The sequence below is a fragment of the Pteropus medius genome, unplaced genomic scaffold, assembly GCF_902729225.1.
Source record: "Pteropus medius unplaced genomic scaffold, Ma_sr-lr_union100, whole genome shotgun sequence".
Taxonomy (NCBI): Eukaryota; Metazoa; Chordata; class Mammalia; order Chiroptera; family Pteropodidae; genus Pteropus; species Pteropus medius.
In genome coordinates, this window is record NW_024351729.1 from 16,505,563 (window position 1) to 16,521,965 (window position 16,403).

The 16,403-nt window shown below is 34.3% G+C and overlaps 1 protein-coding gene across 1 annotated transcript in view; it reads left to right on the forward strand.

Moving 5' to 3' along the window:
• The window catches only part of CPS1 (carbamoyl-phosphate synthase 1), a 115,781-nt gene that overhangs the window by 73,612 nt on the left and 25,766 nt on the right, over positions 1-16,403 (forward strand). The window contains exons 22-28 of the mRNA XM_039844675.1: positions 3,153-3,294; positions 4,620-4,685; positions 5,140-5,203; positions 6,903-7,084; positions 13,222-13,416; positions 13,836-13,903; positions 15,576-15,651. Coding sequence (XP_039700609.1) covers positions 3,153-3,294; positions 4,620-4,685; positions 5,140-5,203; positions 6,903-7,084; positions 13,222-13,416; positions 13,836-13,903; positions 15,576-15,651 — 793 coding nt within the window. The remainder of the gene's footprint in view (positions 1-3,152; positions 3,295-4,619; positions 4,686-5,139; positions 5,204-6,902; positions 7,085-13,221; positions 13,417-13,835; positions 13,904-15,575; positions 15,652-16,403) is intronic.

Consider the following 16,403-nt stretch of genomic DNA (forward strand, 5'->3'; position numbering starts at 1 on the left):
TTCTTTATCTAACTCAACCTTTATACCTATGTTTTTTGTTTTTGTTTTTGTTTTTTAGAAAGTGGTCAAGCCAGGATTTAAGTTTATTTATTTATTTTCTTGTTTTCTTTCTTTATTTTTTATTATGGTGATATTGGTTAACAAAATCCAATAAGTTTCAGGTATACAATTCAACACTATAATACCTATGTTTTTAATATAACTGCAGATCACAGAGAAATGTGTAGCTTTTCCCCATGCAGGTAAACATGGATATAATTTGAGATCTTCCACAAAACTCACAATTAAAGACATTTATTTAAAAAGAACATCAACCAATTTCTCATTTAGAAAAACAGCTTATTTGTCAAGCACTTCCATTTGGAGGCTGAATTCACATTTGCTCATAAAAAATGAGTAATTCATCTAGGAACATAATCTTGGCAAGGAAAGTGGAAATATCCATTTCTAAAATAAATAGTGACAACAACAAATCCTCTGCTTTTGCCTCAGAATTTTTTTTTTCTTTTGCAAAACTAAAGGTAAATAGCATAAAATTGGGTGTTTCAGAAGTCACTTCTTAAGTAAAGCCTCGCCAGACTTCCCCAGCAGAAGCGGAGACACTTCTGTCCTCTGAGCCACTGCCTCCTCTTGTACACATTTCTTTCATAGCACCATTCACAGTGCAGAGACATCCTGGAATGTAGAGATTTAATAGTTTATCTCTTTGGCATTAAAATAGGTAGCACAGAACCTGACACACAGCATATGCTCACTGTGTTAAAGCACTAATGAAAGAATGACAGTAAATGTAGCCCAACCTTTACCATTCATAATTTTCTACTCTTTCCAACTACAAATCTTCAGTATGTGTCCTATTACCTGCCATGCCCATTGCTGCCTCAAAATATTGCAAATGCCTTTGTCTGTAGTATATCTGTCAACTTCTTAATCTATATAAAGCTGAATTTTCTTTATGGTTCTATTCTCATCACTCTACTGCCATAGTATTTCTCAACTACTACCACTCACATTGTTATCTCTTTTCTCTGACCTCACATTGCACCGCATAACTTACCTCTCCATAAAATGTATTGAATCATTTCTGTCATTCCATTGTCTCAACTACTGTTTTGTATATTCTTGAGCAGCGCTGTGTAGTAGAAATTTCTGTGGTAATAAAATATTCTCTAATTTGCGCTGTCCAGTATAGTGGCCACAGGACACATGTGACTATTGAGTATTTGAAATGTGCCTAGTGTGCTATGGATCTAAGTTTTTAATTAAAAAAATTTTAATTAATTGATATTTAAATTTAAATAGGCATAGGTGGCTAGTAGGTAGCATATTGGATGGCATAGTTCTAGAGCATGTAGCACAATGTTTGGGATATACAATAAATAAATAAGAATATTTAATAATGAAATTGTGTTCAAGAATTTGACAAGAAAATGTGTTACTCAGGAGAATGCTTATTAAATACTTGATAAGATTAAAAAAATCAAAATAGGAAAAGAAAAAGAGGAAATTAAATTCATTGGGAGAAATAACAAATTGATTTGAGAGACAGAAGGGAATTTAGGTGCTGTAGAAAAGTGTATTGACTATGAAGAGCTGTAACTGCAAAAGTCCAAACAAATATTGATATCAAAAAGCCAGAGAAAAAGCTATTAAATATACCATCTTGATTCTCTCTTCTCTAAACTCAGAATATGAATTAATTCAATAAAGAAGATCGAAGAATAGAATGAATGAAATACAATAGATTTTATTCAACTACATTTAATAGCAGAATTTCAGCAAAAATATTTTATTTATTGTAGATCTTTTGACAACACTTATATTTTAATTTCAAGTATTGACTAACAAACTGTCATAATTGAATATGATTGCATTGACTATTGCTTGAAATAGCTGGCTCATAGCTATTAGGTTAAAGATGTTTTTACAGTAGATTTTTCTGAGCATTGGACCTTTACAAGTTATTTCTGTGTACATTTTGATTTCTAGTTACAAGCTGACTTCAATAGCTTCTTTATCTTTTCTTTAAAATAAAAAGCTATAGAATTATAATTTTCTTCATTTTATTTAACAAATATTTATTGAATTCTGTCTGTGGGCCAGACAGTGTGTTAGACTCTGGGAATAATCTGGTAAATGAACCAAACATATTTTTTGCTCTTGTGGAACTTGACTCTAGCAAGAAAAAAAGTCTGGTTGGTGACTAAAAGTTAAGAAACATTAGAACTGCCAGGTGATAATGACATATTATGCAGTATGCTCCTCTGACCCTGGTTCCAAACATGAGTCAGTTAAGAGCCTAGAAAGATCAGTGTTGGGGAGGGCAGACTGAGAAAGCTTCATGGATGAGGCTTGGCTTTCATTGACCTAAGAAGGGTGGCTGGGAGTTGGAGAAAAGTTGGGTAGATACGTCAAAGGTATTACAGGTGAAGGAAACCGCGTGAAAACAGTCTACACTATGAAAATGAGTATGTGGGAAATGAAGTGATGTTTGGCTTGAATGGAAAATAATCACAAAACCACAAAACTGTCTTTTCAAATTAGATAAGTATGTGATATCAGTGAATAGAGGAAATTTATGGAGAGGATACCCAATGTAAGGCAATGTTGGGGTGCCCAGGTGAAGATGATTCTCAAAGTTCATTTACATAAAGACCTGGAGCACAGGTTAGACACCAGGGAAGGGGCCACAGATTTGAGTATCATTGACTACTTATACTACTTGATCCAATGTCAGTGGCTAAATTTAGAGGAGAGAGGCTAGCCAGACTAAAGCACTTAACAGAGGATAGAGCTTTGGGAAAGAATAGTAGTAAATGGTTGTTGTGAGTAAAGTAAGGCAAGAAACAATTGACCAGAAGTCAGAGGAAGATATCTTTAAAAAATGGAACATCAGTCAGGTCATATGCTGACAAGTTAAGGAGATCAAAATTAAGAAAGGGCTCCTCCATCTTTATTAAGATGAAGGTCACTGATTATTTTTAAAAGAGGCAATTCATTAGGACAGTAAATGCAGAAGCCATTTTTCAGGATGTAAGAAGAAAAGGGGGTGCTTAGGGTATGAAAGTAGTAAGCCACATGCTTGAGAAGGTCAGCATTGCAAATAGTAGGCTAGGTTTAAACTTGAATCTCTCTTTTTCATTAAATCCTAGTGAGTCCATTACAGGAGAAATCCTGAAAAAGGCAAAGGAGATTGGGTTCTCGGACAAGCAGATTTCAAAATGCCTCAGGCTGACTGAGGCCCAGACAAGGGAGCTGAGGTTAAAGAAAAACATTCGCCCTTGGGTTAAACAGGTAAAGTAGTTTCCCTTTCTTCTCGACATTCTCCAGGTGAAATGTAGGCACCAACTCATTATCATTGTCCATAAAAAGGGGAGTGGAATTTAAAAGCGACTCTACTTTTTAAATTGATGTCACCAATTTTATTCAGCACAGTCTTCATTTACGCTTAAAAAGGAAAGGGTGCAAGGGCACTGGGATGTAAAGGTAAGAGCGAGTATCTGATTTTCTCAGCCTATGTGAAAAAAAAAAATCAAAATGACCTCTCCCCTATTTTTTGACTGTGTGCAAATATATCTGTAGAAAGATATCCTTAGTGTAATAGAAGGACTTAAAATACCCTAGCATGGTGGCCAATGCTCTTGAAAAGAGTAGTTATCTCTTTTGGCCCTAACTTTCGACAAGGTAATGCTTTATTTTAAGTGCCCCATCATTATGGTTCATTTAGTATTCATTGTGATAGGATTGAACATAATGAGCTCATCCAGTATTCATGACAATCACACAAGAACTTTCATAAGTGTACCACTGTGATTTAAAAATTTTTTTTGTTTTGGCCTTTAGTAGAAGAGATGGCTTGGCTTAAAGTACCTCCAGCTGGTTTTTGTCCTTTAAAATTATTGACTTTTCCTCATGTGCTCAGGGGACACATGCATACCCTTAGGTCTCAGGCTTGATGCTGAATATTTTCTACTCAGCAATTATTATTCTTCCTTCTCACCTGCTTTACACTAGCTTGCCCTTTCGGACTCTAAATTCTTGCTCTCTAAGCTGAGCTCCTGGCCCTTGAGAACTGAATTGATTTACCTTTTCTGTTCAATGAAATTTTGTCTCCTTCCTCTCACCCTCATGCTTCATGAAATTTGTGTCATCCAATTGCTTATTGCCATAGGTAACTTAAATCTTATGCAAAATTTGCAAACCAAAGGCATCCTTACAGATAGGTCATTTTGCTCTGAGTTTAGATTTTATTTGAAGTTGCTTTCGACAGCTGGCTGTCTTCTTGGTAACCAGTTGACTATAGGACCATTTTGTTGTGTCCACAAGAGGTACTACTGTAGCAATCCAATGATGCTGTGGAATGTATATCATCATTAACTGCTCAAGTGATAACTAGATTGTGTCATTGTTTTTCTCCCCTCTTACTTGCAGAATTAGAAAGCAATTAGAGTGTACATACCTAATTTTCGTCTTTATTTTGATGACACTAAGGAAATATGAATGTAGCACCAAAAAAACTGTATAATCATTCTTTAAAAAAAATTATAATGAAAAGAATTTTAAAAATCCTTTTATGTATGTATGTATGTATTTATTTATTTATTTATTTTCTCCTGCAGATTGATACATTGGCTGCAGAGTACCCATCAGTTACCAACTACCTCTATATTACCTACAATGGTCAGGTAGGAACTGCCCAACTGCCATATGAGAAAGCTCTAAATTTTGTAAATGCTTCCTATGGAGGAATACATATATTTTTTGTCTTTAGTTATCTATCTAGTGATTTTGGCAATAAAAACGACATCGTGTGAGTCAGATGTGATGACGTCTTTCTGTACTCATCTTTCAAGAACTGCCATAAGGTGATGAAATCAAATAAGTGAAAAGATAAGGACAATGGTTACATGAACCATACAATTATGCTGTGTTCTAATGACTGTTTAATTAAAAAATGTTGAACTTAGGTTTTTTACAGATTAGTAGAGTTTTTATAATACTTTATATTTAGAGGTTCCCAGAAGCTAATAGAGAATGCAGGTCAATAAGAGGCAGAATGAGAAAGGTGCACTCAAAAATAGGACACGTAGTTTAGAAGGAAGAATAACAGTGATTTTTATGTTATTTTTCCTCCCTCAGGAACATGATATCAATTTTGATGAGCATGGAACAATGGTGCTGGGTTGCGGTCCATACCACATTGGTAAAGTGATAAATTTCATTTACATAGGACTTTACAGTTTACATAGTACTTTTCACACATGTTAATTTCATTATTCTGAAAACTACGAAAAAAAGATGCTGTCTATGTTTATTTATATCAAAATAAGAAATATTTTGCAAACTAGGAAATAGGTTTAGAGATGAGGGCCAAGCTTATCCAGCCATTAAGTGGTGGAAGTGGGACTCAACTACAAATTCTATCTCCTTTCATTTCATCATGTCATCTGTTTATCATTTTCTTCCTCATGAATAAACTTGAGCCTCTCACTGGCATTGAAGAATTATATTCTTTGACTTTTTCTCTTTTAGGATAGTATTTCACAAAAATATATATTTGCTCAAGAACTTTATACATTAGCCAGAATTACATTTATAGATCCAGTCTCTGACCTATGACTTCTGTCAACATCAAATGCAAAGAGATTTTCTCATTGGTGCATAGAATATTATATAATTTAATTAAAACGTTCTTACCAGAAATTGTTACATATCCCCCTAGTCACTTAAAATCAGGTATTTAATAATGAAAAGTTATTACAGTTACAAAGTATATATTTAAATAGACAATATTTCCTAATACTTGTATTTAACATTTAGTTTCTGTAAGGTATTGGAAGTGATGAAATACATGATCTAAATGTATGTAGTCTTACTTTGTTACTTTAAGCATAGTTTATTTTAGCTTTTATTTTAACTAAGCGCATTCAGGATGTGCTAGTTTACCAGTTTTTTGCCAAATCTTGAAGGAAGATAAAGTGTTTATACCTTTACCATCTTAGTTTCTTAGTGGCTAGTTGGCCTGAACACCTGTACCAGGACCTACTCTTCTCTTTTCTAGAACTTTCTTTCTTCCTCTTCAAATTTTACTTAATGTATGCAATAATTCTTTATTACTTTAGGACCTAGAAAAGACTAGCAGAGATGGCAATTAAGTCTATACTCAGTTGATAGTGAGAATTAACATGCTACTAATTTTGGATAACATTCTGACAACAGGAGACAGTCCTACTGCAAAAGATAAGTACAAATCCGAGAACTTTCAGTTCTATGGCATCCCAGTAGAGGTGATATTTTGAGGCAGTTAGGCCATTATTATACTTCAAATTACTTCTTAGAAGGTCACTCACTCTGCCTGGAGTCCCCTTGCCAAGCTTGAAAGAATATGTTTGGAAAGGACAGGACTTTCCAATCAATCAAGATATGTCAGAGCTATAAGGCACTTCAGGGATCAGTGGGTTTAGCCTTCAGACAGTAGGGTAAGTGGAAGGACTGAAACAAGAACCCAAGTATTCTGATCACTAACTTAACGACTTTTGTGTACTAAGGTCAGTATGTCCACTTTGAATTTCTCTTCAGTAAATGAGGGCTGTTTTTTATCATTACAATGATCTCCCATTAACTTTAAGAATCCGAATGCTTCAAATATGGATATTAGCTATCGAAGAACTTAGCATATTAAAGAAGCTAACACATCGTTGTTTACTTAGTCCCTGTTTTTGCTGCTATGAATATAGTGCACATAATGGATCTGAAATTTATATTCTGGAGTTTTAAAGATTGAATCGAAAGGGCATTAGCTTCCTTAGCTTGAACTGACTGGCAAAATAGTTTGCTTCTCTTTGTATTGTAACTTTATGCTTCTCCCCTTACCTCTTTTCCTAATCTCACTGTCTCTGCAGGTAGCAGTGTGGAATTCGATTGGTGTGCTGTCTCCAGTATCCGCACACTGCGTCAGCTTGGCAAGAAGACAGTGGTAGTGAATTGCAACCCTGAGACCGTGAGCACAGACTTTGATGAGTGTGACAAACTGTACTTTGAAGAGTTGTCTTTGGAGAGAATCCTTGACATCTACCAACAGGAGGTAAAAAAAAAAAAAAAAAAAAAAAAAGAAAGAAAGAAAAAGGAAAAAAGGAAAAGAAAAAAGAAAAAGAAAAAGAAGAAAAATATATATGCAGTGCACACTTTCTATAAGTATATTCATGTATATAGATTTGTACTGTGTTTCCCCTCAGGATAAAGAACTGCTAGTGTCTTCTATTGTCTAATTTTGTAATGAAACTCTAAAAAAAAAAAAAAATCACCCCAGCCTTAGATTCTTGAGGCACTGGCACAGAGTGATTATTTTTCATATAAAATTCACTTTTTCTTTCTAAGCATTCCAGCTGTACTAAAACCTCTTCTTGGTAACATGTGCCAGACACATAGTAACTAGTACAAAACAACTCCAATAAATATTTTCTAGAATGATTCAATTGGTCATGTAGACATACGGTAGGCAGCCTTTCCCCAGTTCTTGTGCTGTTGAGTTTAATGATGAACAGGTCCCAGAGGAGAGAAGTCATTTGTTCACAAAGGACCAGTTAATTCTTTGTGCTATCATACAAAGCCATTAGTCTTCAATTTAAGATTGACGAGTCCTTTCTGAATGATTTTGGTACCTTTATAGCAGTCTCTTATAGTTCTTCCACCTCCAGTCCAGTGTTACAGACTGTATCTTCACTGTGGATTCACATAATCGTAGAGTACTGTACAACTGTACAACAAGTTAAATTGTCTTAACGATTAAAAAAATAACTTCTGGAAAATTTCAAAGTGATGTTCAGTAGTTGTGCCTTTTGATGTCATTCTCATTAATTCCTTATCACAGAAACTAATCCCAATGTGTAAAATATAGTTGCTTAGGAAAAATAATGCTGAATTGAAGCCATAACACTTTAATTCTTGGTGTAACTTGAGAACTCATTGACTCGTGCAAGTTACTTAAATTCTCCATGCTTCGTGTTTTTTTGTTGTTGTTAATGAATCATATGCTACATGCTCGTACTGTGAAGGTAAAATGAGATTTGTGGTTGAAATCACATTACAAATTATAAAATGATTTTATTATTATAAAGAAAAACAGACAAATTTAGGATGGATGTATCATCATAGTTGTCTATTTAAGCCTGGCTTACTAATCCTTTAACTTAACAAAATTTAACCTAATGGTAAAATATGCATAATTTTTAGTTTTCTCTCAGACATGGTTTTTCTAATGATTCCTTAACATTCATTTCAGATACATAGATGGGGATCAAAATAAGTACATTCTACAAGTGTTTCTTGAGCACCTTTTAAATTCCACTTCCAACAGGATAGAGAGCTATAAAACTAAGTCTCTACCTTCAAGGCATTAAAATAAAACTAGAATTCATAACATAAATATGTGAAAAATTACATAATTGTTTAAGAATATTAATAAGCATTGCAGGCAATAGCAGCAGGCATTTTACACATAATTAATAATTTCCCCTGAAATGGTTTAAGGAAAGATTAAAAATGTCTACAACTGCCTTTGGATATTGTTACACATGTATATTAATGAGCTCCTTTTACTATAACTGAATCTAGTATTATAGAAAGTAATAAATTGGCCCTTCTTTGAAGCTAATTGGCAATTATAGTGCTACTATATATTATAAGGCAATTTTCAATGTTATGTTGGAAAACATAAGAACAAAATTCCATTGATGTATTCTTTAGACTATCCTACAGGCAATGTTATATGTCATATACACAAATCATAAACACATGTAAGTATATGTGTGTATGTTTCCTTTCATGAGGTTGTTGTGTACCATCTCATAGCAGGCTCCACAGGCTCCAGTGTCTCTCATAATGGATGTGCCTCAACCTTCAGTAGACTGCCCTGATTTGGCCCTGGTTGCCCTTAGTGATGATGAAGGCACTGACGCATTTAGTAGTAAATTTGCAGAAAATTGGAGGATGCCTAAACTTAGTCAAAAGCACACATTTGAGTCAGTTAGAAGGGCAATATGATTTCCCAAGGACACACAGCTACCTGGGTTGATAGAAAGTATGATGGGTCTCCTGGTCCAGGTCTCTTGGTCTAGTTCAGGACCAAAGCTCTTTCCATGGCATCAAGGAAACACCTCTAAAGAAAACGTGAAAGGGAAGTCAAAAAGGTAACATGCCCTGTGATTCAAGGTGGTTGCTTTGAAGGGACGTCTTGATTAGAGGTTGCCTGAGAGGGGATGCTAGGAGTGCTGATATCTCCTTCTCACTTCTTATTTTTTAAAATAGGAAATGTTATAACAATATATTCCTTTGGCTGCAGAATTTTAAAATATCCTTTGTGAAAAGCAACCCTTTAAAGTCGGCGTTTATTCCTGTGATTATGTTCATGGGTTCCGTTCCCTGAGAAAAAATTTCCATTTTGATTTGAGGGGAAGGTGTGACTATGGGGAAGAGTCAAGAAAGTGAAAAGTTGGTGTCTGCCATGTACAAGGATTTGAGAGAAGATATTTTGCCTAGTTCACGATTTTGCTTAAGATGCTCCTTATAAGAGAAAAGGTGTTCTCAAATTATTTTTGAGGTATATGAGTTTAAAATTATTACCTTGTTTATAGAGGTTGCAACACTGTACTTCTCTTAGATCTATTATTTGATCTGTTTGCTGGGGATGCATTATGCAATAATCTTGACAGGCTACAATGATGAATAAAAATCATGCAGATCCTGTCTTAACTTCACATTTCCCCTTTCTTTCTTCTTTGGAGACTCATGGTTTGAAAAGTTATATAAACAAGCAATACCGATTTTCTCCTATATTCAAGCCCCATTGAGGACCCATTTTTCAATTTTTGTTGTACTTGTTCATTAAAAAACAGATTGGATCTAAAAATACCAGGCAACACATTTAATACCTTATGATGTCCCTGTCTAGTTTGAGTCCTGCTTAAATTTTTCTTGCTTTTCCAATGAATAATTTACTGGATCATATCTCATAAAAAGTACTCTGATTAATGACTTTATTATCTTCTTTTTAACACCTAATTGTATATGTCTACATAGACAATGGTATCTTCTGTAACAGTACTTGAGTTAGTAAGTAATAAGCAGAGCCCATTAGGGAATGCATAACTCAACCAGAATTGGGGTTCATTCCTAGCATTGGTTTAATTGTAATTAAATATAATCCTAAGATTCTATCTAAAATGTGAAATATGTTTTACTAAAATGTGAATTACTAAGATGCAAAGCATGATCGTTCTCACCGATGTGTATAAACAGCGAAGTTTATAAAATTGGAGATAATACATGAAATTGCAAAAATCAGGGCCACATTTTTATGAAGTAAATGCTATTTCTGTTAGTAAGACAATTTTTCTCATATTGCATTCAGTCTATAATGCAGAATTTAATTTGTCCATAAAAATAAGGATTGAGTAAAGTGATTAGTGTCTAAAATAATTAAGATGTTCTCAAATAAATTTGAAGAATTTTTTTTAATTCCTTAATTTCTGGTATGATTGAAGCTTGTACATTGTTTCAGAAATATTCTTGTGAGTTATTGTGTTAGCCTAGTGATACCAGGTTTTAAAAAGTAGGAAAACTAAGAAGGATAAAAAGAAAAAAAATACAAATAAATCTGGGTAAGATCAATGGAACTTTGAGAGTCCAGTGGAATTAGTTTAGGCTAAAGATTTTAGATATTTGTGGAACAATATCTGAATTTTAGAATATTTTAATTCAGTAAATTACTTGAAACCATTTAGGTGTTGAATGATTATGATGATGATAATTTACTTGTCTAAGATACAAGTCTCTACAAGTCCTTAAGTCTCTACAAATTCTGTGCTTGGAGTTGGGGTCATTTTAAGGTAGAATTCTTCCACAAAACTGTCCTATATTAATTTTGTCCTTCTGCTGAATTCCTTTTGCTGTATGAGCAAAACTTATCCTACACCATCACACCGTTATTCTAAACCATTCCTGTGGGGGTGATTTGTCTTCCCAGTAATGATCTTTATTTCTGGAGGTCATTGATGAGAATAGGGTTTTGCAGTGAAAGTTTTTCTAACTACCACTTTTCAAAAAGAACGTTTTAGAAATACCTCTTACTGTATCCTCTAACATTAACTACCTATTAAACCAGCCAGACAAATAGCTCATGATTCAAAGATTTGGTATGTTAGTTAAGAATAGCTACTCTACAATATGTAGAACTGAGTTCAAGTACTGGCTCTGTATTTGTTAGAAAGAACTATGAGCAAGTCTTTTCATCTTCACCAAGCTTGTTTCTTTAGCTGTAAAATGGGGAGAGTAATAACTGCCTCAGAGCTCAAACAGATTAGTCTAGGGTATGTCAATATATCATTAGTATATAGTAGCAGTTTATGCTATTATTGTTTTGAAGTTGTTAATTTCTTGAAAAATAAAAATAAATTTCATAAGGCTATTTTGAAAAATATTGGTATATTTAATAATTAAGTCCTTTTTATTCAACTTTAAGCTCCTATTTAGTCCAACTGACTCCAAATTTTACTCATAGGTTGCTACTTCTCCCTTAATTTTAGAAATTATTTTGAAGTTTTTCATGTAAGAGACTTTTTGTATACATTTAATTAAGAAATTCATTTTGAAGGCTCTAAAATATTAACATCACTAATTAAAAATAAGTAATTATAAATATAAAGAGAATAATTCTTCTTAAAGGTTTTGAAAAACAGTAAAATGATAAAAATGATAAAAGTAGCTTAAGCAAACTTATAAATATGCAGAACTGTGGATTATTATTTTTGATATGGTTTACAATGCATTTAAGCATGCAATGGCAGGTATTTGCTTATGCATTTCTAAAATTTCTCTCATCAGAGAGAAATTAACTTCATCTCTTTTAGCAATATTTCAGAATGATTTCAAATAATAAAAAAATACATTTGGCACATTATCTATTACTTTGGGAATTGTAATATTCACTAGTAGGTCATTAGGGCAAATACAAATTATGCCCAAATCAGCCTATTAGATGTTATATTTTCTAATATTAATAATAATATCTTATTTATACACCGTATAAGACCTTTAATGTTTATTATCTTATTTAATTTTCATTGTGACCTTGTGAAGTAGGCAGGAATTATCCTAATTTCACAGACTAGCAGCCTGAGCCTCAGGGGGAGTCTCACAGAGGGAACCGAGCAGGGAAAGGTCCTCTGATGAGAAGGGAAGGGGCTTCTGATGAGATGGGAAGGGACTTCTGATGCCAAGACCAGTTCCCAACATTCCATATCGGCTCACCCTCACCACTAGAAAACCTGTCTTGAGAAATTTTGAGATATTGTGGGGTTTTTTTAAGTCTTGACGTTTTACTGCTAATAGGACACTAAGTTTGAAGATTCAGGGACTGCTTGTAAAGCAAATGGTAAAGAAATAGGAGCTAAAATCAGTTCTTGTGTCCATAGACAAGTGCAGGTAAAGGAGAGAGGATATTAAAATGGGAGGTAGGATTTAGACTGGACTTTATTAAGGATGGTTAGAGGTTAGATAAAGGAGAGCAGAAAAGGAGAAAGGAAACTGACGGGGAAGGTGAATGGTGCAGAAAGCTTGCTGGTGGGAATACACATAGCTGGGGACATTAAAGCCCTCTGGCTGGGGCTGGGGGAAGTGATGATAGATAAGATTGGCAAGTCTTAATTGCCCTGATGGTAATGAGTTTACATTCTACCTTTTAGGCAATGGCAGCCTTTGGAGAACTCTGAGTGTGGGAGCAACTTGGTGCAGAAGTTTTGTAGGATGATTAATCTGAATGTGAAGTATTGGGGTGGGGGAAACAGGAGAGGTGAGTGTTAGAAGGACAGATCTGTATCCACTTAGGAAATTACAACCGTAGTCCAAGAATTGATTATAGGGTAGAGTATATGATGAAAATATTTATTGGTTTGATTTTCTTTTTCTAATTGTCACACATGCAAATGTCACATTCACATGTAGTTCTATGGGATCTTACATAGATTTTAGTATGTGAGTTTCTGGAAAGTCAGAACTAAATCCATTAATCTCTTTGTGGTATGACTTAATATTATCCATTAATGGGAGAAATGAAAATATCAGTCATGTTAAACATTTTCAGTAAGGAAATGGAGCTACTAATAGCACAATTGTTCATTTATGATGAAGGTACCCAATAGCTGATATTGCGGATGTCTTTTCCAGGCATGTAGTGGCTGCATCATATCAGTGGGAGGCCAGATTCCGAACAACCTGGCAGTCCCTCTGTACAAGAATGGTGTCAAGATCATGGGCACAAACCCTCTGCAGATCGACAGGGCTGAGGATCGCTCCATCTTCTCAGCCATCTTGGATGAGCTGAAGGTGGCTCAGGCACCCTGGAAAGCTGTTAACACTTTGGTAAGGAGAGAAGCATGTATCTGTTTTGAATGTTCTCTTTTGAGGAGTCATAACCTGAATGTTAACTACTGCAGGTGTTAACTGCAGGGCAGATAAAATACACTGTGCTTAGTGAATTTGCTTTAAAGTTGCTGTATTTCCATGATTGCAGTTAAATGTTGGTTATAAATTGATAGGAATATTCTCATTAAGATTCAGACAATGAAAAGAAGTTCAAACTATTTAGAACTAGATTTGATATTTAGAATTATAAGCTCGGAATTTTATATATTTCGATGTCCAATTTACATTTTAATGGTGTCTTTTGAGAGAAAGAACAAAAAGAGTTGGGTTACCACTTGTTCTAACGATAGGGTTCTGCATTTTTATTGAATATTTTAAACTACTCATCCATTTTTATTGTTGTTTCTATTAATTAGAATGAGGCATTGGAATTTGCAAAGTCTGTGGACTACCCCTGCTTGTTGAGACCTTCTTATGTTTTGAGGTAATATATTGTTTTCCAAAACAACGATTTAAAAATTAGGAGATACAGAACTGCATGCTGTATGCTATTAGCACTAGGCTTTGATGTGTAGTAATTTGTAAATGCATCAACAATCCCCAAACCAACACAGCCAGATTGTGGACCCATGCACAGCCCTTCAGCTTCATGATTTTCCTTCATGGAATGGCAATAGGAAGACACTACAGTCCTACATCTTAGAATCATGGCTTAGGGCATCTCCTTGCCAAACTGAGGGTGGATAATTTTACATTAGAGGAGAGGACAATTAAAAAAAGAAAAATCAAAACCAAAACAAAACATATTTGGAATATCTCTCACCAGCATCTGTTTTCTAATACCCAGAAATGACAGCTTATCTTTGACTGTTGTCAGCAACTTATGATGGTGCTTCTGCTTTGAATTTTTGAGTTTTGGAGATCACATATTTTAATAGATGAATTATAATGGTGAGGGACATGGACAGTAAGGATCTTTTATATTAAACCTTGAAACTAAGTTCTATCATCAAAGAAGTTGTGAATTATCACTTACTCTCTTCAGATGTTACCACATGTAAGGAACTACTTCCCTGAACAGGAGATAATAAGAGAAACACAATTTGCTGTACACAATTTGAAAGTGTAAATGGAATTTGAGATGGGATCCGTTAAAATAATGAAATATTTCGAATGAGGTGGAAAACTTTCCTTTTTATTTAAATGACATTTTGTATAAACCACAGTCTAATAATACTACTTCTTCGAGGTATTAAGTTAATTTAAACAACACACATGTTTAAGGGAGGATCTCAAAAAGGAGCTTTAACTATTGTACTTCCTTTCTCATCTTTATTTATATCTTTGTTCTAGTTTCCTATACTCTGAATTATCAATGTTATAGCCTTAGCCTTACTGTCTTAAATAGGTGAACAAATTGAAAGCTTGTTATATAGAAATTTGCAATAGAGTAGAAAAGGTAAAAGAAAATACTATTTTAAAAAGAAAGTAGAAAATAATATTTTTTTCTCATTTTCCTTTTCTTCTTATTCCTCAGCCCTTTTATTCTACTTTGAAAATGTCAAAATTCAGAGTAAATTGATTTCAGATAGCATTCTTTCTCAAGTATTGAGAAAGAAGGATACCATTGATTATGTTTCGGTCAGATACTGTACATTATATTTGCAAATGTTACTAAAAAATTGATTCTTTTGTAACCTGGTTGAAGTAGTAGAATGACTGCTTTTACCGGAAACCCATGAGTTAAGATCAGACTTTGGTAATGAACTCTGAAGAAACAGAGTTAGAGAAAATATAGCCTGGGATGAATCCTATAAAAGTTTAAAATTACCTACAACCAGTAGAGAGTGAAAACAGAAAATCAGAAAGGACAAACCTTGGGGACGTGCCATCTGTAGAGCTACCATGGTTTTCTTTGGGCATTATCACAGGGCTCACCCCCTTCCTTATACTCAACTTGGGTGACATGTTACTTCGCTCAATTGTCCTGTTGATTAAATGGAATAAAGTCTCAATTTTAAAGAAGGCGACTTCTTACTTAGCCCAGACTAGAACTCGAGGTAGCCTGGAACTGTTCTGAGAAGGAATCCAGTCTAGGGCACTTTACTTCTGAAGTGGTAAAGAGACTGACCTGTTTTTTTCCCCTCCTTTCCCAGTGGGTCTGCCATGAATGTGGTATTCTCTGAGGATGAGATGAAAAAATTCCTAGAGGAAGCCACTAGAGTCTCTCAGGTAGTGCTCCATTTTCTTCCGGTGACATTAACGTTTCTGTTAATTGCTACCTATTTAATATGCTGATTTTCTTTTCACAGGATGTTGTTAGGATGGTTTTTCTTTTTTTCTTCTACACACTAGTCTCCTACATGTGGGCCTGAGAAAACTCAAATGCATTTAATTATATTTAGATCCTTAGGGTCAGTGCATATTTGATCACAACAGAGATTTATATGACTTTAGACTCCAGGAGACAGGTTGGATAAACATCCTGTCTGATCATGAGTGAGATACTGGTCAAGTTATCCCTGCGATTGCCAGCCTCGAGGGCTCCCAAGCATGCTCATCAAGAACGAGTGGAGACTTCCTTGACTTTTAATTCTCACATCTGGAGAGACCTTGCTTTAGTCAACCTTGAAACTTTAATAGTAAATTCCCTTGCTCACTAATTGATTTTTTTTTTTTCATTTTGGTACATTCCATTTGTCAGTTAATACAAATGTTCATAATTTTGTGGTGATTCAACCACCTTCTTCCACTGCTCCAGCTTTTACTTTCTCCTTTGATATTACCTCAGTGTGATCCATTTAAGATTCACCCAGTGGATTTATTGATCTGCAAATCTTGTACTGTAGATGAAGAAAATAATGTTTCCCTTTTAAAAGCTTTCAAAAGCTAGTTGTGGTTAAAAAATAAAATTATATATATATATAAATAAAATTACATATAATATATATGTTTTATATATGTGTGTGTGTGTGTGTGTGTGT